This window comes from Brachyhypopomus gauderio, unplaced genomic scaffold, assembly GCF_052324685.1.
Source record: "Brachyhypopomus gauderio isolate BG-103 unplaced genomic scaffold, BGAUD_0.2 sc285, whole genome shotgun sequence".
NCBI classification, from domain to species: domain Eukaryota; kingdom Metazoa; phylum Chordata; class Actinopteri; order Gymnotiformes; family Hypopomidae; genus Brachyhypopomus; species Brachyhypopomus gauderio.
In genome coordinates this window covers 85,960-110,468 of record NW_027507106.1, presented here as the reverse complement: position 1 = coordinate 110,468, position 24,509 = coordinate 85,960, and the positions used below count along the sequence as shown (strand labels likewise).

Sequence of the window (24,509 nt, the reverse complement as noted above, 5' to 3'; positions counted from 1 at the left end):
CCATCTCTCTCACTCTCTACATCTCTCTCTCTCTCCATCTCTCAGTCTATACATCTCCTTCAGTGTGTTCCTTCAGTGTAATCTCTCTGGTCATCACATCCTCCATCTCTCTCTTCTCTTCTTTTTCTTGCATTATGAATCTCTCCAAATAGGTCACTCTGTCCTTTATTTTCTGGAGATCTCGTTCCATTTCATTCTTCTCCCAGGTCAGGTCCACCTTTCTCTCTTCCTCTGTTCTCCTAAGTGAGAGTGATTATTCTCTTTCTGTTGTGGAGTGTATCTTCCTCTCAGTGTGACACTGCAGACGTCTCCATCACTCTTTTTAGTGAGGGCTCCTTCACTTGACCGTTCCATTCTTCTCCACTGCAAAGCTCTGCTATCATTGTTTGCAAATGGTGTAATATCATTACAATGGTGTCTAAGGACCTCCTGGTGTTTTCAAATCCTTCCTCTCTTCTCAGTACTGCACTGTTGAGCTGTAACAAACATGCACTAGTGTTAGTGTTAAGATCTGGTGTTTCTGTTCCTGATCTACTGAGGATTGGCCCCTCTTGGGTTCTGTCAAGAAGTAATGTCAGTGTGACAGAAATTATTGATTAGATCATGTTTAGTTATTATAAGAGATCATTATGAACTTTATGATTTAGTACATGTCATTTGATTAGACAATAATGGAGTGTTTCAGTGTAATGATGTACTTGTGTTTAGTTCATATTATGCATGTGTGCTATACTGTGACCCAGGTCAAGGAGAGTGCAGAGGGTAAGAGCACTCTGGTAACTGGTTGTCACTAGTCACTAGTTAGCTTTCTCTGCGTTCAACTGATACATCAGTTGCTTCCGCTAACTCTAGGGAAGTCCATATTAGGAGATACACACGTGAGACAAAGTAGCCTGCTGGGCGCCCGTGTTTTGGAACATGCTGTGCTAAAGATAACCTGCTTGTTAGAACTGCTGAATTGTGTTTAAGATTGTATATAAGCAGGGGGACTGCCCCCTTGTTCTCAGAGTTATCGTGCTTGAATGAGACTCCCATGTCTGTCTCTGTCTTGTGTTTGTCTTTGTCCATTCTATATATTTATATATTTTAATAAATTAACCATTTTAACCACGTCTGAGTCCTCATCTATTTTCAGAAAAGTTCACATTCTTTGCAATGAAGAAATGCTTTCGCTAACACATGCTGATACTGTTGATAATGACAGAATGCTTTGCAATGAAGCAAGTTCGGCAAAGTCAAGGCGGGGACTGACGGTCGGAGGGGTTCGACTGGTGACGATCGGGAAGGGTCTGGTAAGACAAACTGTTCCCATGCTTTTCAATGAAGAAATGCTTTCACCGACACATGATGATACTGTTGATAATGATAGAATGCTTTGCAATGAAGAAATGCTTTGCCTATGTACATAGATGTCACACAGATAAAGTGATTAAACCTGGTACTGAGTTTCTGAAAAAAATATATGTTCAAATCTCCACTCTTCCGGTTCACCAGATCCCCTAATCGTTTTCGCAGGGAAAATAGGGGTCCTGGTAGGTGAAGTAAAGCATGGTGTCCTGTATCCCTGCTCTCCCCTCCTGGGGAAGTGTCAACACCCCCCACAGGATGAGCAGGAGTATAGGGGTGCATGGTGGGTGATCGTTGACCTTTCTTGACAGTTGTTGTGCTTGGAGTGCGTGCACGCCCGATCTGCACTCCTCCCACTCACCTGAGGCACCCTGAACACCCTCCTTTCACCCTATAGGAGCTGGGGTGCAACCTACTCCATGCACTCTGCCTCTGTGCTCACCAGCTCCTCCTTCTTTAACCCTTCACGACCACCCAGTCCCCTGGTTTCAGGTTGTGCTGCAGACTTTCCCGTGGCTTAGGCAAGGCCTCTTACACCAACCTGTGAATTTGTGACAAGACAAAAGACAGATTTGCACAATAATTCAGCATGCATTTGGCAGCCTGCCAAATTTTTTAAATCAACAACTTTGATTGGTCCAGTGTCAGGAGTCTTGACTTTTAACAATATATGTATTCATGGCAACGTGTGTTTAATGTCATTTCATTAAACACAAAAAATATTAATGTTTTGAAATGAGATCTGATTCATCTTTTGACCTACTGAGTTTAGTCATTCTTCAATCACCACTTTATTTATTTGGCTGAGGTTACCGTGATTGAAACTCTTCCTCCACTCTCTGCTCTCCTGGTTTCTGCCCTTCTTACACACTGTGATCATTCTGTGAACAGTTACTCCAGGAACCAGTGTCAGGTGTCTTAGCTTTTTATGACATATTCATGATAACATGCGTTTATTGTAATTTCACATCTTTAAATTAAAAATATTAAGATTTTGAAATGAGACCTGATTAATATTTTGACCTACTGAGTTTAGTCATTTTTGTATGACCATTGAACACATCCTAACAGTGATCTGTTCTACAACTGCAGTACTCTACACTTTGCCAAGACAGAGTCAGCTGAGGGTCGCCTGATTCACTTAGTAGTAATGAACTGTCGCCATCTGGTGGAGAAATCATGTATGTTTTGCAGCTTATTAGCTCTTAAACAGAAGCTCCTCCTCCGTGTACACACCTGCCTGTTTGAGGAAGTAAATCTGGGAATTACACAGATTATTTTATTAATTATGCATTCAGGTGAGTTATAAATATTATGAGAACCTCTTAACTCTGTTGTTTACTTCTTTCTGTCTTATTTCTGAAAGGAGTCTAAACTCCCTCAGCTGGATAAAGGACTACAGTGACTGATTCTCTCCTGTGCTACTGTGTTTATTACAGAAGATCTAAAAGTGAAAGTGAAGTTTGTACAGAAGGAGACATTACAGAGAAACAGCACAGCAGCTGTTAGAGGAAATGGCTGCTACAAACAGAAGAGTTTTCATGTCAGAAGAAGAGTTTTCATGTCCTGTGTGCTATGACATCTTCAGGGATCCTGTTATACTGTCATGTAGCCACAGTGTGTGTAAAACCTGTCTGCAGCAGTTCTGGGAAACCAAGGGGTCTCAACAATGTCCAGTTTGTAGGAAAAGATCTTCAAGATACAAACCTCCCTGTAATCTTGTCCTAAAGAACCTGTGTGAGGCTTTTCTAGCTAGCAGGAGTCAGAGATCTTCAGTAGGGTCTGAGGTTCTCTGCAGTCTGCACAATGAGAAACTCAAAGTCTTCTGTCTGGAGGACCAGAAGCCTGTGTGTGTGGTGTGTCAGATTTCAAAGGCCCATAAAACTCACGACTGCTGTCCAGTAGAGGAAGCTGTGTGTGACTTTAAGGTATGAAATGTACACTTCCTATTTAATTGTTTTTAAATGTTTTTCCAGTGTTCACAATTATCTTGAAATTCTAGATAAAATTTCTCAGATGATGAGATTTGACAACTAAATCAGACCTTCATTCACATTGAAAAATAATAGAATTAAAACATTGATTATACAACCGGCTACAATATATCAAACATCTCCATTTGACGGTAAAAGGTTACAGTGCAACCATTTGTGTATTATTTTAATAAAAAACACCTCTATAAAATATAAAAATGTGTACGAAATAATAAAGAATAAACATCCTAACACTATGCTGCATTTTCACTAACCCGGTGACCATTTTTTACATTTCTTAAATAGTTCACTTTAAAACTAGATATCTCAAGTTGTACATATGGGAAAATTATCATTTATGGCTCAAACTGAAGTAGACAGTTGGGGGAACATATTGATACACTTCAAAATCATATTCACATAATTTGGTTTATTTTAGAGCCTCTATTACAGATGCCAATATGCCAGGAATGTCAAAATTGCTGACTTGAACTTGAACATGACTGGCATGTATATTCACATAGTTATTCCAATCTGTTATCAGAAATTACAATAAATTTCGCTAGGGTCTTTTCTAACAACACAGAAAAAATGGAGCAAATCCATGCAAACATTGCAAAGTTATTCCACTTTGTCCAAGGTGTGTCCAGTTCAACATTCCAATGTCCAACTATGTCAAGTATGAGACACACCCGGTACACACCCATAGCCAACTATGCTAACATTCTAACTAATTCCATACACGAAACCGAGGAGCTACGACAAACAACAACGAAGCACATATTACAGAAAGACCAGAAAATTACAACGAAGAAATTCCATGTCCAATTATAAACGTTACGTTATTTATGTCCAATATAGTCCGACAGGCTAAGCTAAGCTTACGTCGCCAACTCCGGTAGCATCCGACACGATACCGAGTACTCCAGCACTCAAAAGCTCCAATACTGTCTATAATCTAATGTTTAGTATTAGAATATATATTTTGTACAAAATCGCTTATGAAAAATTATCAATTTTTACTCAAGAGTACGTAGAATCCCGTCGTAGCGGCTGTACGGTCTCACTTCCGGGTTGGCAAAAATTCCGAAAATTGCTCATATATTCCATAAAAAGTAAACCTTTTATTTTCTGTGATGTTCAAAAGTATCCACGATCAGAATAAAAACGAACAAAATAATCCACGGCTGCTTCAGTTTCGCCGAACAGTGTGTTCTGGTGGAGCTTAGCTTAGGTTAGCAAAGGTTAGCTTATGTTGCTATGCTAGCGGACCCACATTGGAAATGAACCGCGACTTTGCGAAGCGTCGTTTAAAATAAATCATCTACCAATCATGGCAAACGAGGGCTGGTTAGCTTCAGAAGGAAGTAAACTATTGGTTAGAACAGCTTTCAATCACTTCTAAGGCGCCGGATTGTCTCAGTAGGCTGATTAGGAAGCCCACTTCCCCCTCCCCTTCGCACCTCGCCGGGGGAGAGGTTGTAAAACCTGTCATTCAAAGTCACTACCCCCCTTCTGACCAATAAAAAACACTCAAATCAAAGCAGAACCCCTGCAGCTTTGTAATGAGGGGTCAAATCAGCGTTAAGAATGCTTCGGTGACGCTTAGGGGGCAGATTTGTCGGAAGGTCTCATCCAGGAAGTGGATTACGCAAAATTTTGCAGTGAGGTGAGCAAGCTTTTTAAGGTATTTAACCACAACGGATCTACGATGTTAAGGTCTTAAATTAAAGCCTTATTAGTAAACGATTTTTATGTGACAAAAAATTAAGACATCTCACATCATAAATATGTTTTTTAAACGGATATGTCGGGAGACCCCCCGCGAGGTGCACTTTTGTCACCAACTTCAAAGCCGGATATCTCGCGATCGGCTGCACGTAGACGTCTGAAACTCGGTAGGCATGTAGATGGGATAGGAAATTTTGAATTTATCCCTTTTGTTCGGAGATTCATTAATGCTTAATGTGTTTTATAAGGCCCTAAAGGAGCTGGGCCCGCGGGCGGGCCCACTAGGGGGCGCTTCTGCTAATATTGAATTTAAAATAAAATGTAAAATAAGTAGGTATTGCACATAATATGTAATAAAATAAAATAAAATTAACAATAAAATAAAATACACTGATAATAAACAGCAGTGTCCTGTATTGTGTCATGTATTGAGGGAGGAGTTATAGAGCTTCATGGCCATAGCTAGGAATGAGCTCCTGTGTCGCTGTGGTACATTTTGGTGTGATCATAGTACACATGCCATTCTGTCCAGTTGTTATAATCTCTGTAATCTCCAGCACATCTATACAGACACAGTGATGAGTCCTGTAAGACTCACACTGTCCTCTACTAAACCCGTATTTTACAGAACAAACTCAAGACCTCACTGAAGTCTCTACAGCAGCATCTGAAGGTCTTAGAGGAACATAAACAAGTCTGTGAGAAAACAGCAGCACACATTAAGGTGAAAGGTCACTCTCAGTTCTGAATGGTGCTGTGATCACTGTCCACGTACACCATAATGAAACACACACATTTGGACAGTTAATATTTCCTCATCATCTCCCATTCCAGTATCAGGCCCAGCACACAGAGAGGCAGATAAAGGAGGAGTTTGAGAAGATCCACCAGTTTCTAAGAGATGAAAAAGCAGCAAGAATAGCTGCACTGAAGGAGGAAGAGGAGCAGAAGAGTCACATGATGAGGAGGAAGATTGAGGAGATGAGTGTAGAAATAGCATCTCTTTCAGATCAAATCAGAAACACAGAGAAGGAGATGGAAGCTGAGAACATCCCGTTCTTACTAGTAAGAATCACTCAGTCTGTATCTTTCTCCCTCTCTCTCTCTCTCTCTCTCTCTCACACACACACACACACACACACACGCATAAGTAAAATGTTTTGACAATTGTTTTAGTTTGTGTGTGTGTGTGTGTGTGTGTGTGTGTGTGTGTGTGTGTGTGTGTGTGTGTGTGTGTGTGTGTAAGGGTCTTTAGACACATTGATGTTATTATCATATAAGGAAGAAGCATGTTTGTCCCTCATATAAACAAAATGACTAAAATTTGATTTCACTTTCTGTGTTTGTCCCTCTGTTTCCTTCTCAGAACGTGTCGTCCACTATGAAACAGTAAGTGATTATTATTTCTGTTTGATATATTGTGTTACACATTGTGTTTGTTATTCTGATACATTCAGATCTTCCCTATGTGGTCTCTGTTATTTCAGAAACATGATATTGTCACGTTACGGTCCCCGAACCCTTCCTTTGGGGCGTGTGTTAACGTCTGCGTCTATTCGTCTGCGTCAGTGTATCTCCGTGGGTGCGGGTGTGTCTTGTAATTATCCGTGTCACCTGTGACTCGTATCGTCATCACGTGGGGTTTATGTGGTCTGTCTATTTAATGTGCATTCGTGCAGTGTCTTGTGCTCGTCGTTGTCTAATGTTTGAGTCTGCACGTTGTGTGTGCATGTTTTCTGTGCGCTAAACAAGCGCTATATACGTTATAATAAACGTGACGTTGGTCTGAGAGAAGGATTCTGTGTCTCGTCCGTCTGCCGCCTCCCGCGTCACAGATATATGAAGACGGTATTTAAAAAATAAAAATACATTGATACTGATGATGGGCAAAAAGTGGTTAGATACACTGATATGTTTAATGAAAGATAATAAAACAGCTTTATACATCTCCAGTGAAATATTTTTCACGTGTTAATTTAAATGTTAAATAATTTGAATATGATATATGATAATACAGCTTTATACACTTCCAGAGTTCATCACACCCCAAAACAACATAAGAAGGTGTCAGGAGCTCTGATCAATGTAGCAAAACATCTTTCCAACCTGAAGTTCAGAGTCTGGGAGAGAATGCAGAAGATTCTCCAGTACTGTGAGTTTTGGTGTTCTTTGATTAATTAGAGTAATTCTGTTCTCCTCACAATTAGAACTCTATAGAGAGAGAAACATGAATATTGTGTGTTTGGTACATGAACTATTCCAGTATTAAAGGCTGTATTAGTATAAACAGTGAGGGGGACGACCAGTTGGCTGCTGGTCTGAGGAGAGACAGTCAGTCCATGAGGAGATCTACACCACCCACTCTCCACCTCTACACCACCCACTCTCCACCTCTACACCACCAACTCTCTACCTCTACACACCACCCACTCTCCACCTCTACACACCACCCACTCTCCCCCTCTACACACCACCCACTCTCCCCTCTACACACCACCCACTCTCCACCTCTACACACCACCCACTCTCCCCCTCTCCACACCACCCACTCTCCCCTCTACACACCACCCACTCTCCACCTCTACACACCACCCACTCTCTCCACCTCTACACACCACCCACTCTCCACCTCTACACACCACCCACTCTCCACCTCTACACACCACCCACTCTCCACCTCTACACCACCCACTCTCCACCTCTACACTCCACCCACTCTCCACCTCTACACACCACCCACACTCCACCTCTACACATAACCCACACTCCACCTCTACACACCACCCACTCCCCATCACTCTGAGTCTGACCCTATAGGGCTGTATGTAGTGGGACGTGGGTCCTAGAGACTCCAGGCTAAGGGGCTTCCCACAATCCTCCATCAAGCCTCCATCCTATTAAGAGGAGTCGTAGTGCTCAGAGGAGTGTGGTTGTGAAGTTGGAGATCCTAGCAGTGCTGAGTCACAGATGGAGGTGGAGGAGGTTCTACACCCACACTGTTCCAGGAACAGGACACAGCACTCCAAACACCCAGACACATCTCCACCTCCCCACAGCCCAGAGTCCAGCTGAGCCCAAGCAGACACCCCCTGCTCCAGCCTCTGTGGGTCGGCGCCCCCCCAGGGACCAGCAGGTTCCCTGCATGTCAGCCAGGACCCTCCCTTGTCTGTTTGTCTGTCCCTGTCGGTGTGTGTCCCTGTCACCATCTTAGTGTCTGTCCATGTCCCTGTCTGTGTCCCTGACACCATCTTAGTGTCTGTCCATGTCCCTGTCTGTGTCCCTGACACCATGTTTGTGTCAGTACCTGAGTTTTCCTTGGTGTTGTTGTCTCCGCATCACTGTGTTTGTCTTTCTGTGTCACTGTGTCTGTCCTTGTTGTTGTGTGTGTCGCCCCCTGTTGTCCTGTGAAGGGTGTTGTAGTTGTGTCACGTCGGTGGACTCCTCCCTGGAGGATCTGCTCCTGGGGGGTCTGGACACTGTGGTCCTCGTCCTCTGGTCCCGTCCTTCAGTCTGGGGACTGTCCACTGGTGTTAGTCACTCTGGGAGTAGCGCCCTTTAGTGGGGGAACTGTAACAGTATCCACCCACTAATGAGGACACACACACTTCAGTACACAGACACTAATAATACACACATGCAGTGTGACACTCAGTGTAACAGTAACACTGCACTAGTTAAGTGTCACATGTGATACTCAAATAATGAATCCAAGATATGTAGAAATATATTAATAAATAAAACAGACACAATTTCAAGTGTCAAAACAACAAGCACACAAGTACTGCAGGGGTGTGTGGTGAACACACAACATCACCATCACTTCCCTCTTATCAACCTACTGCAGCATTTCACTCAGAGTAAAGGGCCTGCAGTCTGTAGATGTGACCTCATCACATAAACACATGAAGAACATGATGATTCATTCTGTTCTCTCTCCTCAGACCCTGTTACTCTGGACCCCAACACTGCACATCCACACCTCCACCTGTCTAATGATCTCACTACTGTAGAATGGAGACCACAGAAATTACTGCTTCCTGATAATCCAGAGAGATTTGATAGGTCTGTGTGTGTCCTGGGCTCTGAGAGCTTTAACTCAGGGACACACTGCTGGGATGTTGATGTTGGAGACAGTGAAATATGGGAACTGGGTGTAATTAGAGAGTCTGAATGGAGAAAGGGACAGAGGGTCTGGGATTCAGTGTGGGGTCTGGGCTACAGTAAAATCACTGGTAAATACTGGACATGCTGCCCAGGACAGACACCTCACTACTTCACACCTACAGAGAAAGTGCAGAGGGTCAGAGTTCAGCTGGACTGGGACAGGGGGAAAGTGACATTCACTGATCTTCTAACCAGTTTACACCTGTGCACTATAACACACACTTTTACTCACACTGTTTTCCCTTTATTCTGGAATTACAATTACTTCGATAATGAAAGTTCCTCTCCTATGAGGATCTTACCAGTAAAGATATCAGTAACAGTGGAACAGCAAAGTTAACGTTGCCTTGAATTAATCTGCATACATGTAATATTGGAACATTATATTTATAAATATATATTTTGACTATATCTTAGAAAATTCAATACATGTTTTTCCTCAAAATATTAGAATCATGACTTTGATTATTAACTATTGACTTAGAAAATATAATTTTTAATTGCTCTTTGTCATTACATTTTTATAAGCTGAATCATCAGAAAGATTGAGTCCACTGAATGTGAATGTATTACATGTGAGAAATATGGATCTGATGTCCTGACTCAGTGGCGCAAAAAGGGGGTATGCAGCGTATGCGATGCATAGGGGCACTGCCCTAGAGGGGGCGCCAAATCGATGAGATATAATACTTAATTTGTGTCCACCTTACGGTCGACACCCCTCCCCCCCCCCACCGTCAACAACTTATGTTCAACTATTTATGTTCGCAACCGGGGGCGCCGATAGTATGTTTGCATACACCTCTGAAAGTAAGTAGTTGCAACCCTGTCCTGACTGGAATCTCTTACCATAATGATACCATAATAATGTTCACCAGACCAAGTGTATAAGGGTGATGATCATTCTGCTGTATTGTCCCTGATTAAGTGTTTGATCTGTGTTTTCCTGATCTCTGTCACGTTACAGCCCCTGACCCCTCCCCTTTGGGCGTGTATTTATGTCGTCTACGTCTAGTCGTCTGCGTCTGTGGATCTTCGTGGGTGTGGATGTGTCGGAATGTGTTCATTCGTCTCCAGTGTTGCGAATAACGCCGTTAAAAATAACGGCGTTAGGTAACGTCGTCATTTTGTCAGTAACGGGATAATATAATTAGTTACTTTTCCTGTCGTTACAACGCCGTTTACGTTACTGGTCATTAAAAGCGGTGCGTTACTATATATTGATATACTAATGCGAGCGGACCGCTGCCCAGGCTAGTGAGGAGTAACAGATCCTGATAGGTCACAGTTCTCGGTGTAACGCCTGTTTAACTTAACAAGTCAGTAAGCGATTGGCTAAGGCAGCGTTATGATAGCCAATCAGAGCCAGTGTTTTTACACGCGCGCCGAAGCACGCGAGTGACATGACACAAATGGAGAAGAGGCCGAAATGGCGTCAGGTGCAAGCCGAAGAAAACTAGAATTTTCAAGGCGATATAAACATTATTTAAGAAAATACTTGAAGTTCCTGAATGTCTACCAGACTGGGTATTTGATTTATTTAATTAAGAATAGAGGTTTTATTGTTAAGTTTACTTCTGTTGTAAACAAACCAGTTGTCTCAGGTTGAGAGAATTTAATTTAATTTCATAGATGTAAATGCACTTTATATAGTGTAACTGTTTACTTTTGCTTTTTTTTCTCTCAAAGATTTGGGATTTTAAAGGATCCTTTTATCCTGAACTGGTCTGTGGATGTGCAATAAATATCAAAAGTTTTCAAAAATATCAAAAATATCAAAAGAACAATTTTCTGATCTACTCATTTCAACTGACTGTGAAAACTGCTTAAAAAAAAACTTAATTAATTGGCATATAACCTTTTTTTAACTGTAACGCAAATAGTTACTTTCCCTGGTAACGAGTTACTTTTATTATCCCGTGTCCCGTGCTCGTCTTTGTCTAAGTCATACACGATAATGTGTCTATAGTTGTGTGTGCGCTATCCGCGCTAAAACTTATATGTTAATAAACGTGGCGTTCATCAAGCAAGGATTCTGTGCCTCGTCCTTCGCCCTCCACCGAGCATCACAGAAAGACGAGCCGACCAATCAAATGCCAGGATACACGACCCGTGCCAAGAAGGGGAAGAGGTCCAGCAGGCACCACCATGCCTCTTCCCCTGCACAGCACCGCGAAGCCCCAGTGACCAGCGAGGAGATGCAGCAGGACCCGTTGTGCGCGCACCTGCTGCGTCAGGCTCGGGACACCAAGGTGGCTTCGATGGCGAAGCCGCGGTGAGGATGTGGAAGGAGCGACACGGCTCTCCCACTAGAGACTGCTCGCCTCTGGCGCTTGGCTCCCTAGAGCTCTGCTCAGCAGAGAAGACCCCCGAGAGCGAGTTCGAGGGAGTAGAGTCGGAGGAGGACTCCGAAAAGGAGGAAAGCCCTCCTCCGTCCGTATACTCGGTCCCCACTGAGTATTATGGTGAGGGCGAAGAAGAAGAATGCCCTCCTCCGTCCGAGTACTCGGATGGTGAGCCGTACACGGAGGACGAGAACGGTGAGCCGTGCACAGAGGAGGAAGACAGTGACCCGTGAACGGAGGAGGAGGACTTGAGTCCACCCCCCTCGGAGTTCTCCGGGGAAACCGTGAGGGGGAAGAGAGGGTGCAAGGAGGAAGTCTGTCCCTATCCCTCTGAGGGGAGCACTATGGACTGGTCCCGTGGCGAAACCCCGGTGGAGACAATGATCTGGTGTTCAGGCGGTGAAGAAGAGGAAATGGAGGAAGAGAGCACCACTCAGGAGGCCAGATCAGGGGAGCACCAGGGGGAGGTGGAGTTTCATGCTGGGGTCCTTGGCGAGGGGCCGTCCTGCGTCGCGCCCCACGGGGGCTGCCAGAAAGACTGGTCGCGTGCCCGTTGAGAGGGCTTTATGATTTACTCCTGGTACCATGTAACGTTATTGTATTCGTTCTTAATACTATAAAGATAGACACTTTAAGAAACTTGTCTTGTTTTATTTCCCACTCGCTCAACGTGTGTTCTTCCTACTCCCTCTATTCATGTTCTGCTTAACTATCGTTATCTCACTAGTGACATCTAGTGTTACAATTAAATTACATCATTAACTGAATATCATTATAGTGGGGTCAGTGTGATCCCAGTGTGTCCTCATGTCCAGCACACTTTAACTCCTCTCAGTCTGTCAGGCAGAGGACTTTGTTTCTCCTCTTTCTATGCTCCCTCTCTTCTTTCTTTTTCTTTCTTTCTCATTCCTCTCAAGCTGAACATTACTGTTTTTCTCAGCACATTTTTCTCTGATTCCTTCAGCTTTTTCTGTCTCTTCTTATTTGTCTTCATCCTTTTCTCCCTTTTTATTTGATGTTCCTTCTTGAACTCTTCCACCATTTCTGTATTCATGCTCCCATACAGGTCCTCTTCTCTCTTGCTCTCACTTTTTTTCTTCTCTCGCTTTCTCTCCTTCTCTCACTTTCTCTCCTTTCTCTCCTTCTCTCACTTTCTGTCCATCTTCTCTCCACCTGTAGCTTCTTTTCACATTCAGGTCTTTTCTTTCGTTTTCTGACCTTCCTTGGATGGATTTACATGTGGCCTTCTCTCTACTGAACACATCATCTTAAAGTTTTCATACTTTGTCTCTTTTTCCTTAATATTTTCCTTCAATCCATCAATCATTGTTTCTTTTTCTTTCTCACCACACATCTCCAAATATATTTGATGCCAATCATCTTCATGTTTCTTTAGATTTTTTTTTCTTGTTCTGTTTGATCCTCTCTATGCCTCCATCTCTCTCTTTCTCTCCATCTCTCAGTCTATACATCTCCTTCAGTGTGTTCCTTCAGTGTAATCTCTCTGGTCATCACATCCTCCATCTCTCTCTTCTCTTCTCTTTCTTGCATTATGAATCTCTCCAAATAGGTCACTCTGTCCTTTATTTTCTGGAGATCTCGTTCCATTTCATTCTTCTCCCAGGTCAGGTCCACCTTTCTCTCTTCCTCTGTTCTCCTAAGTGAGAGTGATCATTCTCTTTCTGTTGTGGAGTGTATCTTCCTCTCAGTGTGACACTGCAGACGTCTCCATCACTCTTTTTAGTGAGGGCTCCTTCACTTGACTGTTCCATTCTTCTCCACTGCAAAGCTCTGCTATTATTGTTTGCAAATGGTGTAATATCATTTCAATGGAGTCTAAGGACCTCCTGGTGTTTTCAAATCCTTCCTCTCTTTTCAGTACTGCACTGTCGAGCTGTAACAAACATGCACTAGTGTTAGTGTTAAGATCTGGTGTTTCTGTTCCTGATTTACTGAGTATTGGCCCCTCTTGGGCTCTGTCAAGAAGTAATGTCAGTGTGACAGAAATTATTGATTAGATCATGTTTAGTTATTATAAGAGATCATTATGAACTTTATGATTTAGTACATGTCATTTGATTAGACAATAATGGTGTGTTTCAGTGTAATCATGTACTTGTGTTTAGTTCATATTATGCATGTGTGCTATACTGTGACCCAGGTCAGGGAGAGTGCAGAGGGTAAGAGCACTCTGTTAACTGGTTGTCACTAGTCACTAGTTAGCTTTCTCTGCGTTCAACTGATACATCAGTTTCTTCCGCTAACTCTAGGGAAGTCCATATTAGGAGATACACACATGTGAGACAAAGTAGCCTGCTGGGCGCCTATGTTTTGGGACATGCTGTGCTAAAGATAACCTGCTGTTAGAACTGCTGAATTGTGTTTAAGATTGTATATAAGCAGGGGGACTGCCCCCTTGTTCTCAGAGTTGTCATGCTTGAATGCGACTCTCATGTCTGTCTCTGTCTTGTGTTTGTCTTTGTTCATTTTATATATTTATTTATTTTAATAAATTAATCATTTTAACCACGTCTGAGTCCTCATCTATTTTCAGAAAAGTTCCCATGCTTTGCAATGAAGAAATGCGTTGCCTACGGACGTAGATGACACATAGATAAAGCGATTAAACCTGCTACTGAGTTTTTGCAAAATAAATATGTTTTGCCATGCGATTTGCCATGTGAAGAGACATATTAACACATTCGAACACCATATGCACTCTGTGTGCTGATAACGACGGTGTTCCCCACAGCAGGGACAAGCGAGCTCCTGTCGACAGCAGACGATACCTACGAGTCACGTTCAACGTTATTTGTCGTTGGCTGGCTGACGTAAGGCCTTCAGGAGCTAACCGTTTAGATCTCCCCCTCAGGTGTGCCGTCCTGAGCCGCGTAGTCCCATCTGGGGTGCCAAGTAGGGGTGATGGGAGATGGGCGGGGTAAGGCAAACTGTTCCCATGCTTTGCAATGAAGAAATGCTTTCGCCGACACATGATGATACTGTTGATAATGATAGAATGTTTTGCAATGAAGAAATGCTTTGCCTATGTACATAGATGTCACGCAGATAAAGTGATTAAACCTGGTACTGAGTTTCTGAAAAAAATATATGTTCAAATCTCCACTCTTCCGGTTCACCAGATCCCCTAATCGTTTTCGCAGGGAAAATAGGGGTCCTGGTAGGTGAAGTAAAGCATGGTGTCCTGTATCCCTGTTCTCCGCTCCTGGGGAAGTGTCAACACCCCCCACAGGATGAGCAGGAGTATAGGGGTCATGGTGGGTGATCGTTGACCTTTCTTGACAGTTGTGCTTGGAGTGCGGACACACCCACTCTGCACTCCTCCCACTCACCTGAGGCACCCTGAACACCCTCCTTTCACCCTATAGGAGCTGGGGTGTAACCTACTCCATGCACTCTGCCTCTGTGCTCACCAGCTCCTCCTCCTTTAACTCTTCATGACCACCCAGTCCCCTGGTTTCAGGTTGTGTTGCAGACTTTCCCGTAGCTTAGGCAAGGCCTCTTACATCGACCTGTGAACTAGTGACAAGACAAAAGACAGATTTGCACAATAATTCAGCATGCATTTGGCGGTGTGCCAAATTTTTGAAATCAACAACTTTGATTTTGCTGGTCCAGTGTCAGGAGTCTTGGCTTTTAACAATATATGTATTCATGGCAACGTGTGTTTAATGTAATTTCATTTATTTCATGTAAAAATATTAACGTTTTGAAATGAGATTGATTCATCTTTTGACCTACTGAGTTTACTCATTCTTCAATGACCACTTTATTATTTATTTCTGCCTTAGAGGGAGAAAGTTAAGATCAGCTGTGAAGGAGCTGTCGGTGATAGCTGAAAGAGCTAGCCAATGGCTGTGGATTAAGAGGACACAGACTACTTGGGGTCATGTCCCATAAAGGTGGCTTGACTGGTCTTATGGGTGAGACGTTGGGAAGGTGAACTGTGTAACATAAAAGGTGTTTGAACAGCAAGCTTTGAGGGGGGTGAGGTTGGGACGCCAGCCCTCACCGTTAAGCCTCCTGGAGATGTTGTGGGCTCAAATCAATGAAACACCAACGAAGGGAGGTGCCCACCTGATGACCCCAGTGAAGAGCTTGCAAGTGGTTGTGGGCGTCGTTGTTACTTTGCTTGAAGGTCTGTCCAGGGTTGTGTTGTGGTCTGAGTACTTGGCAGTTGAGGCAAGTGACCATGAACATAGTACGCTGTGATTCTGGATCCTTGCCGAGCCAGTATCAGATTGTAGCTGTTGTTGTGTTCTGCTCAAACAACTGGTGTGTGTATAGGATGTGTCGTTGTTGCTTTGGTTGAAGGTCAGTCCAGGTTGATGTGGTGATCTGAGTACTTGGCAGTTGAAGCAAGTGACCATGAACATAGTACGCTGTGCTTCTGGATCCTTGCCGAGCCAGTATCAGTTCGTAGATGTTGCAGTGTTCTAATAGTGGTTGGTTGGGTAATAACATGCACTGATATGGTTGTTGGAGAGAAGATGGGCGGTAGGGCCTTGTGAGAGGTATGGGAGTGGCATAGGATATTTCACCATCTTATCCTGTGTTTAAAAGTATAATCAATTTGGCTGAGGTTACCGTGATTGAAACTCTTCCTCCACTCTCTGCTCTCCTGGTTTCTGCCCTTCTTACACACTGTGATCATTCTGTGAACAGTTACTCCAGGAACCAGTGTCACGTGTCTTAGCTTTTTATGACATATTCATGATAACATGCGTTTAATGTAATTTCACATCTTCAAATTATAAATATTAAGATTTTGAAATTAGATCTGATTAATCTGTTGACCTACTGAGTTTAATCATACTTGACCACTTAACACATCTTAACAATGATCTGTTCTACAGCTGCAGTACTCTACACTCTGCCAAGACCAGAGACCAAGACAGTCAGCTGAGAGTCGCCTGATTCACTTAGTTGTAGTGCTCTGTCGCCATCTGGTGGAGAAATCATGTATAACATTTATACCGAAGCCCCTCCTCCCTGTACACGGCTACGTGTTTGAGGAAGTAAATCTTGGAGCGCCACAGTGGTCTTTGTTAATTATACGTTAAAGTGAGTTATAAATATCATAAAAACCTCTTAAATCTGGTATTTACTTCTTTCTGCCTTATTTCTGAAAGGAGTCTAAACTCCCTCAGCTGGATAAAGGACTACAGTGACTGATTCTCTCCTGTGCTACTGTGTTTATTACAGAAGATCTAAAAGTGAAAGTGAAGTTTGTACAGAAGGAGACATTACAGAGAAACAGCACAGCAGCTGTTGGAGGAAATGGCTGCTACAAACACTCTGTCAGAAGAAGAGTTTTCATGTCCTGTGTGCTGTGACATCTTCAGGGATCCTGTTGTACTGTCATGTAGCCACAGTGTGTGTAAAACCTGTCTGCAGCAGTTCTGGGAAACCAAGGGATCTCAAGAATGTCCAGTTTGTAGGAGAAGATCTTCTAAATCTGTTCCTCCCTGTAATCTTGTCCTAAAGAACTTGTGTGAGGCTTTTCTAGCGAGCAGGAGTCAGAGATCTTCAGCAGGGTCTGAGGTTCTCTGCAGTCTGCACAATGAGAAACTCAAAGTCTTCTGTCTGGAGGACCAACAGCCTGTGTGTGTGGTGTGTCAGATTTCAAAGGCACATAAAACTCATGACTGCTGTCCAGTAGAGGAAGCTGTGTGTGAATTTAAGGTATGAAATATATACTATTTTTTTTACTGTAATGTTTTCCAGTTTACAATTATCTTGAAATATATGTTAGAGATATATATATAAACATCATCTGATATAAATTTATCAGATGATGAAATTTCAGACAGCTAAATCTGACCTTCATTCACCGTGAAACTTAATATAAATAAAATTATTGATATACAATCTGCTACAATATATCATACATCTCAATTTGATAGTAAAAGGATGAAAAGGAATCATAGTAATCACGCCATTGTGTTTAGTCGTTATAATCTCTGTAATCTCCAGCACATCTATACAGATACAGTGATGAGTCCTGTAAGACTCACACTGTCCTCTACTAAACCCATATTTTACAGATCAAACTCAAGACCTCACTGGAGTCTCTACAGCAGCATCTGAAATTTTTAGAGGAACATAAAGAAGTCTGTGAGAAAACAGCAGCACACATTAAGGTGAAAGGTCACTCTGAGTTCTGAATGGTGCTGTGATCACTGTCCACGTACACCATAATGAAACACACACATTTGGACAGTTTATATTTCCTCATCATCTCCCATTCCAGTATCAGGCCCAGCACACAGAGAGGCAGATAAAGGAGGAGTTTGAGAAGATCCACCAGTTTCTAAGAGATGAAGAAGCAGCAAGAATAGCTGCACTGAAGGAGGAAGAGGAGCAGAAGAGTCTCATGATGAGGAGGAAGATTGAGGAGATGAGTGGAGAAATAGCATCTCTTTCAGATCAAATCAGAAACACAGAGAAGGAGATGGAAGCTGAGAACATCCCGTTCTTACTAGTAAGAATCACTCAGTCTGTATCTCTCTCGCCCTCTCTCTCTCTCTCTCTCTCTCTCTCTCTCTCTCTCTCTCACTTAGACATACGCTCAAAACATGTGAAATACACCAATGTAGAAGAAAAAGAATCACTCACTAGCCATCTACCTCACACACACACACACACACACACACAAATGCACAAGTAAAATGTTTTGACATTTATTTTTGTACGCGCGTGTGTGTGTGTGTGTGATGTTATCATCATATAAGGAAGACGCATGTTTGACCCTCATATAAACAAAATGACTAAAATTTAATTTTATTTTTTGTGTTTGTCCCTCTGTTTCCTTCTCAGAATGTGTCGTCCACATTGAAACAGTAAGTGATTATTATTTCTGTTTGATATATTGTGTTACACATTGTGTTTGTGAAATTATTCTGATACATTCAGATCTTCAGTATGTGGTCTCTGTTATTTCAGAAACAAGATATATGAAGATGGTTTAAGAAAATAATTTAAGAAAATTTTCTTAAAATGATTTAAGAAAATAAAAATACATTGATACTGATGATGTGCAAAAACAGCTTTATACATTTCCAGTGAAATATTTTTCACATGTTAATTTAAATGTTAAATAATTTGAATACAACATATAATAATATATTATTCCAGAGTTCATCACACACCAAAACAACATGAGAAGGTGTCAGGAGCTCTGATCAATGTAGCAAAACATCTTTCCAACCTGAAGTTCAGAGTCTGGGAGAGAATGCAGAAGATTCTCCAGTACTGTGAGTTTTGGTGTTCTTTGATTAATTAGAGTAATTCTGTTCTCCTCACAATTAGAACTCTATAGAGAGAGAAACATTAACATTGTGTGTTTGGTACATTAACTATTCCAGTATTAAAGGCTGTATTAATATAAACAGTGAGGGGGACGACCAGTTGACTGCTGGTCTGAGGAGAGACAGTCAGTCCATGAGGAGATCTACACCACCCACTCTCCACCTCTACACACCACCCACTCTCCACCTCTACACCACCCACTCTCCACCTCTACACACCACCCACTCTCCACCTCTACACACCACCCACTCTCCCCCTCTACACACCACCCACTCTCCACCTCTACACACCACCCACTCTCCACCTCTACACATCACCCACTCTCCACCTCTACACACCACCCACTCTCTCCACCTCTACACACCACCCACTCTCTCCACCTCTACACACCACCCACTCTCTCCACCTCTACACCACCCACTCTCCACCTCTACACACCACCCACTCTCCACCTCTACACACCACCCACTCTCCACCTCTACACACCACCCACTCTCCCCTCCACACACCACCCACTCTCCACCTCTACACACCACCCACTCTCCACCTCTACACACCACCCACTCTCCCCTCTACACCACCCACTCTCCCCTCTACACCACCCACTCTCCACCTCTACACACCACCCACTCTCCACCTCTACACCACCCACTCTCCACCTCTACACACCACCCACTCTCCCCTCTACACACCACCCACTCTCCACCTCTACACACCACCCACTCTCCCCCTCTACACACCACCCACTCTCCACCTCTACACACCACCCACTCTCCACCTCTACACACCACCCACTCTCCCTGGGACATCCCCACCTCCACCTGCTCCCCCATCCTGTAAATAATGAAGATACTAGGGGTCTATAGGAAGTCTTTGTCTTTGTATCTGTCCCTGCCACCATCTTTGTTTCTGTTTTTCGGGCGTCAGCGGCAGCTTTGGGCATGCGCAGTTCATTTGCAGTGTGGACGTGGAGCGGTGAGGGTCTGCTCTGAGTGTGAGACTGCACTGAGTGTTGTGGGGCTCACAGCCCAGAGGACAGCAACTGAAGAGCGTGTGTGTTCAGAGTCTCCAAAAGTCTCCAATAACACCACAAAAAGTTGCTAGATTTGTCGCTAGTCGCTTTTTACTACAAAAAGTCTCTACAGAGTCTGAAAAGTCGCTAAATATAGCGACAAAGTCGCTAAGTTGGCAACACTGTTCTCAACTACTCGCTTCTCCCCCTAAACCAACATGAGCTTCACGCCCCGTCGCCACTTCGCTCTTAAAGAGACAGTGACCTAATTTCTTCACATAAACAAATGGTCCTGTAGACATTTATATTTACATAATCAGTACCAGTATCACCTCTGGCATCTTAATACTATATTAAACAGCAATATATACACATATGCACCTCTTCATAAAAAAGTAAATTAACTAAATACATTTACATACAATGCAAAGAAGGTCCTTATGTTTTGTCTCCTACACCACCGGTGTTAGTCACTCTGGGAGTAGCGCCCTTTAGTAGGGGAACTAATGGTATCTACCCACTAATGAGGACACACACACACTTCAGTACACAGACACTAATAATACACACATGCAGTGTGACACTCAGTGTAACAGTAACACTGCACTAGTTAAGTGTCACATGTGATACTCAAATAATGAATCCAAGATATGTAGAAATATATTAATGAATAAAACAGACACAATTTCAAGTGTCAAAACAACAAGCACACAAGTACTGCAGGGGTGTGTGATGAACACACAACATCACCATCACTTCCCTCTTATCAACCTACTGCAGCATTTCACTCAGAGTAAAGGGCCTGCAGTCTGTAGATGTGACCTCATCACATAAACACATGAAGAACATAATGATTCATTCTGTTCTCTCTCCTCAGACCCTGTTACTCTGGACCCCAACACTGCACATCCACACCTCCACCTGTCTGATGATCTCACTACTGTAGAACTCAGACCACAGGACTCACTGCTTCCTGATAATCCAGAGAGATTTGATAAGTATGTGTGTGTCCTGGGCTCTGAGGGCTTTAACTCAGGGACACACTGCTGGGATGTTGATGTTGGAGACAGTGATGACTGGGTACTGGGTGTAATTATAGAGTCTGAATGGAGAAAGGGACGGAGGGTCTGGGATTCAGTGTGGCGTCTGGGCTACAGTAAAATGGCTGGTAAATACTGGACACACTGCCCAGGACAGACAGATAACCTCCTCACACCTACAGAGAAAGTGCAGAGGGTCAGAGTTCAGCTGGACTGGGACAGGGGGAAAGTGACATTCACTGATCTTCTAACCAGTTCACACCTGCACACTATAACACACACTTTTACTGACACTGTTTCCCCATTATTCTGGAGTAACCGTATCTCTCCTATGAGGATCTTACCAGTAAAGATATCAGTAACAGTGGAACAGCAAAGTTAACGTTGCCTTGAATTAATCTGCATACATGTAATAATGAACATTATATTTATAAATATATATTTTGACTATATCTTAGAAAATTCAATACATGTTTTCCTCAAAATATTAGAATCATGACTTTGATTATTAACTATTGACTAAAATTGAAAGTTTGAGTCCACTGAATGTGAATGTATTACATGTGAGAAATATGGATCTGATGTCCTGACTGGAATCTTACCATAATGATACCATAATAAATAATGTTCAGCAGACCAAGTGTATAAGGGTGATGATCATTCTGCTGTATTGTCACTGATTAAGTGTTTGATCTGTGTTTTCCTGATCTCTGTCACGTTACAGCCCCTGACTCCTCCCCTTTGGGCGTGTGTTTATGTCGTCTACGTCTAGTCGTCTGCGTCTGTGGATCTTTGTGGGTGTGGATGTGTCGGAATGTGTTCATTCGTCTCACCTGTGGCTCGTCTCGTCATCACTCTGGGCTTATGTGGTTTGTTTATTTAATGTGCGTTCGCGCAGTGTCCCGTGCTCGTCTTTGTCTAAGTCATACACGATAATGTGTGTATAGTTGTGTGTGCGCTATCCGCGCTAAAACTTTTATGTTAATAAACGTGGCGTTCATCAAGCAAGGATTCTGTGCCTCGTCCTTCGCCCTCCACCGAGCATCACAGAAAGACGAGCCGACCAATTGAATGCCAGGATACACGACCCGTGCCAAGAAGGGGAAGAGGCCCAGCAGGCACCACCATGCCTCTTCCCCTGCACAGCACCGTGAAGCCCCAGTGACCAGCGAGGAGAGGCAGCAGGACCCGTTGTGCGCGCACCTACTGCGTCAGGCTCGGGACACCAAGGTGGCTTCGATGGCGAAGCGGCGGTGAGGATGTGGAAGGAGCGACACGGCTCTCCCACTAGAGACTGCTCGCCTCTGGCGCTTGGCTCCCTAGAGCTCTGCTCAGCAGAGAAGACCCCCGAGAGCGAGTTCGAGGGAGTAGAGTCGGAGGAGGACTCCGAAAAGGAGGAAAGCCCTCCTCCGTCCGTATACTCGGTCCCCACCGAGTATTATGGTGAGGGCGAAGAAGAAGAATGCCCTCCTCCGTCCGAGTACTCGGATGGTGAGCCGTACACGGAGGACGAGAACGGTGAGTCGTGCACAGAGGAGGAAGACAGTGACCCGTGAACGGAGGAAGAGGACTTGAGTCCGCCCCCCTCTGAGTTCTCCGGGGAAACCGTGAGGGGGAAGAGAGGGTGCAAGGAGGAAGTCTGTCCCTATCCCTCTGAGGGGAGCACTATGGACTGGTCCCGTGGCGAAACCACGGTGGAGTCAATGATCTGGTGTTCAGACGGTGAAGAAGAGGAAATGGAGGAAGAGAGCACCACTCAGGAGGCCAGATCAGGGGAGCGATCACCAGGGGGAGGTGGAGTTCCATGCTGGGGTCCTTGGCGAGGGGCCATCCTGCGTCGCACCCCACGGGGGCTGCCAGAAAGACTGGTCACGTGCCCGTTGAGAGGGCTTTATGATTTACTCCTGGTACCATGTAACGTTATTGTATTCGTTCTTAATACTATAAAGATAGACACTTTAAGAAACTTGTCTTGTTTTATTTCCCACTCGCTCAACGTGTGTTCTTCCTACTCCCTCTATTCATGTTCTGCTTAACTATCGTTATCTCACTAGTGACATCTAGTGTTACAATTAAATTACATCATTAACTGAATATCATTATAGTGGGGTCAGTGTGATCCCAGTGTGTCCTCATGTCCAGAGCCGGCCCTGACCAATGTGGTGCCCTAGGCGAGATTTTGGTTGGCGCCCCCTGCATCATCAATCATCGGGTTTTGACAGTCACACAGACACCGCAAAGCTTTATGTTTTTGATAAATATTTTTTTTTATTTTAGAACGAAAACAGTAAGATCAGTATTAAAGAAACAAATAAAAACCAAATGAATTATAAATATGACAGTATAACAATAAATCTATTGCTCAAAAAATATTTTAAAACTATTTTAGATAAAGTAGTGCAGAGAACAACTTTTAACGAAACGTAATTTGTTGACGGGGGAGGAGTCTTAGAGGGGAACCGGCTTGGTCTTAGAGGGGAACCAGCTCTCGTCGTTCACTTAAAAGAGCCGGCTCTTTGAACCGGTTCGTTCGCGACCGACACATCACTAATAATGACGACGAGTGCTAGTTATGAATCAAGCGAACTAGTTTCAAAGAAAAACACCACTGCTACAGATTGGCTGCATTTTGGATTTGTTTCAAATTAAAAGGGAGAGCCAGCAATCCCTATATGAGTCAGTGTGTAAGATCTGCTTATAAAAATTCTCCGCCAAAGATGGAAACACATCAACATACATTCTCATATTAAAACGAAGCACCCTTCAAGTTGTAACGGTTACAGCTACGCTGTGCCTTTAAGGGAGAGATAACTCTTGTTCATAGGGGGTGTGTCTTTGGGGGGGATCCTGAAGAGAGAGAGTGAGATATAGTAGAGGTCCCGGGGAAGAAGACGGTATGCTTGTACAACGGCTTTAGTCCGTACCTTCCTATTCTGTATTAGTGGACTCTCTATTACTACAGTAACACTGTTGTGAGGCTCAACGCTGTTTCATCCTTTTATGTGTAAATGGGTAACAGCCGTGTGACCTGGCTTCGTATGGTCCGTGTAGCCAATAAACCCTCATGCTGCCCACCTCCGAGTGTATGGTGTCCTGAATGCTGACGGCTAATGCTACACCACACGACTTCCAGGCCTGGAGTTTCATGTTTTCCCCGCACTGAGGGTGAGAGTGTTACAAGTGGCGCCCGAACATCTTGTTAGAAGAACCAAGAACCCTCGGTGAGTGAGTAACGCCGCCTAAAGACTACCGAGGCACCTCCGTGCAGCTAGCGGGAAGCTAACGGCTGGCGCGACGCGAGTTAGCCGGACGAGAGTGATCTGTTGCTGGGGACGAAGAGACTGGCGGCCGCGTGAGCATATCGTGGAGGTATCCGTGTGTGTGGTGAACTTCCTTCATACGAGACTGTCGGTTGAGTTGGAGTGGGAGAAAGGAGACCGTTTCACGGAGTTACGCTGACGGTGAATGGACATAATTTCTTTCCCGCGCAGTGTGCGAGTGAATCGGCGGGAACGCGCGAGACGAGCGGTTTTTCCTCCCGCACCTCCTTCTTATTGTGGGACTTTCT

The 24,509-nt window shown here is 43.8% G+C and overlaps 3 protein-coding genes across 3 annotated transcripts; all 3 read left to right on the top strand.

The window, feature by feature from the left end:
- Positions 1-2,615: 2,615 nt before the first annotated feature.
- LOC143504529 (E3 ubiquitin-protein ligase TRIM35-like) lies at positions 2,616-6,469 on the top strand. The gene is made up of 5 exons (XM_076995929.1): positions 2,616-2,645; positions 2,787-3,275; positions 5,680-5,775; positions 5,886-6,116; positions 6,418-6,469. The coding sequence occupies exons 2-5, from the start codon at positions 2,862-2,864 to the stop codon at positions 6,442-6,444; spliced, it is 768 nt and encodes a 255-aa protein (XP_076852044.1). The 5' UTR covers positions 2,616-2,645; positions 2,787-2,861; the 3' UTR covers positions 6,445-6,469.
- A 580-nt stretch (positions 6,470-7,049) lies between these two features.
- LOC143504533 (E3 ubiquitin-protein ligase TRIM69-like) lies at positions 7,050-9,596 on the top strand. The gene is made up of 2 exons (XM_076995934.1): positions 7,050-7,203; positions 8,993-9,596. The coding sequence occupies exons 1-2, from the start codon at positions 7,050-7,052 to the stop codon at positions 9,553-9,555; spliced, it is 717 nt and encodes a 238-aa protein (XP_076852049.1). The 3' UTR covers positions 9,556-9,596.
- A 6,674-nt stretch (positions 9,597-16,270) lies between these two features.
- Positions 16,271-21,557, top strand: LOC143504528 (E3 ubiquitin-protein ligase TRIM35-like). Its single transcript, XM_076995928.1, has 7 exons — positions 16,271-16,642; positions 16,784-17,263; positions 17,626-17,721; positions 17,832-18,062; positions 18,398-18,420; positions 18,716-18,834; positions 20,779-21,557. The coding sequence occupies exons 2-7, from the start codon at positions 16,859-16,861 to the stop codon at positions 21,321-21,323; spliced, it is 1,419 nt and encodes a 472-aa protein (XP_076852043.1). The 5' UTR covers positions 16,271-16,642; positions 16,784-16,858; the 3' UTR covers positions 21,324-21,557.
- Positions 21,558-24,509: the final 2,952 nt, after the last annotated feature.

What these genes read in the sequence shown, in the direction of transcription:
- LOC143504529 (XM_076995929.1), top strand. Translation starts at nt 2,862, where the DNA reads ATGGCTGCTACAAACAGAAGAGTTTTCATGTCAGAAGAAGAGTTTTCA. An exon ending in AAGCTGTGTGTGACTTTAAG is followed by an intron (nt 3,276 to 5,679) that starts GTATGAAATGTA and finishes CGTATTTTACAG; the next exon opens with AACAAACTCAAGACCTCACT. An exon ending in AGAACATCCCGTTCTTACTA is followed by an intron (nt 6,117 to 6,417) that starts GTAAGAATCACT and finishes TTTCCTTCTCAG; the next exon opens with AACGTGTCGTCCACTATGAA.
- LOC143504533 (XM_076995934.1), top strand. Translation starts at nt 7,050, where the DNA reads ATGATATATGATAATACAGCTTTATACACTTCCAGAGTTCATCACACC. An exon ending in GCAGAAGATTCTCCAGTACT is followed by an intron (nt 7,204 to 8,992) that starts GTGAGTTTTGGT and finishes CTCTCTCCTCAG; the next exon opens with ACCCTGTTACTCTGGACCCC.
- LOC143504528 (XM_076995928.1), top strand. Translation starts at nt 16,859, where the DNA reads ATGGCTGCTACAAACACTCTGTCAGAAGAAGAGTTTTCATGTCCTGTG. An exon ending in AAGCTGTGTGTGAATTTAAG is followed by an intron (nt 17,264 to 17,625) that starts GTATGAAATATA and finishes CATATTTTACAG; the next exon opens with ATCAAACTCAAGACCTCACT. An exon ending in GCAGAAGATTCTCCAGTACT is followed by an intron (nt 18,835 to 20,778) that starts GTGAGTTTTGGT and finishes CTCTCTCCTCAG; the next exon opens with ACCCTGTTACTCTGGACCCC.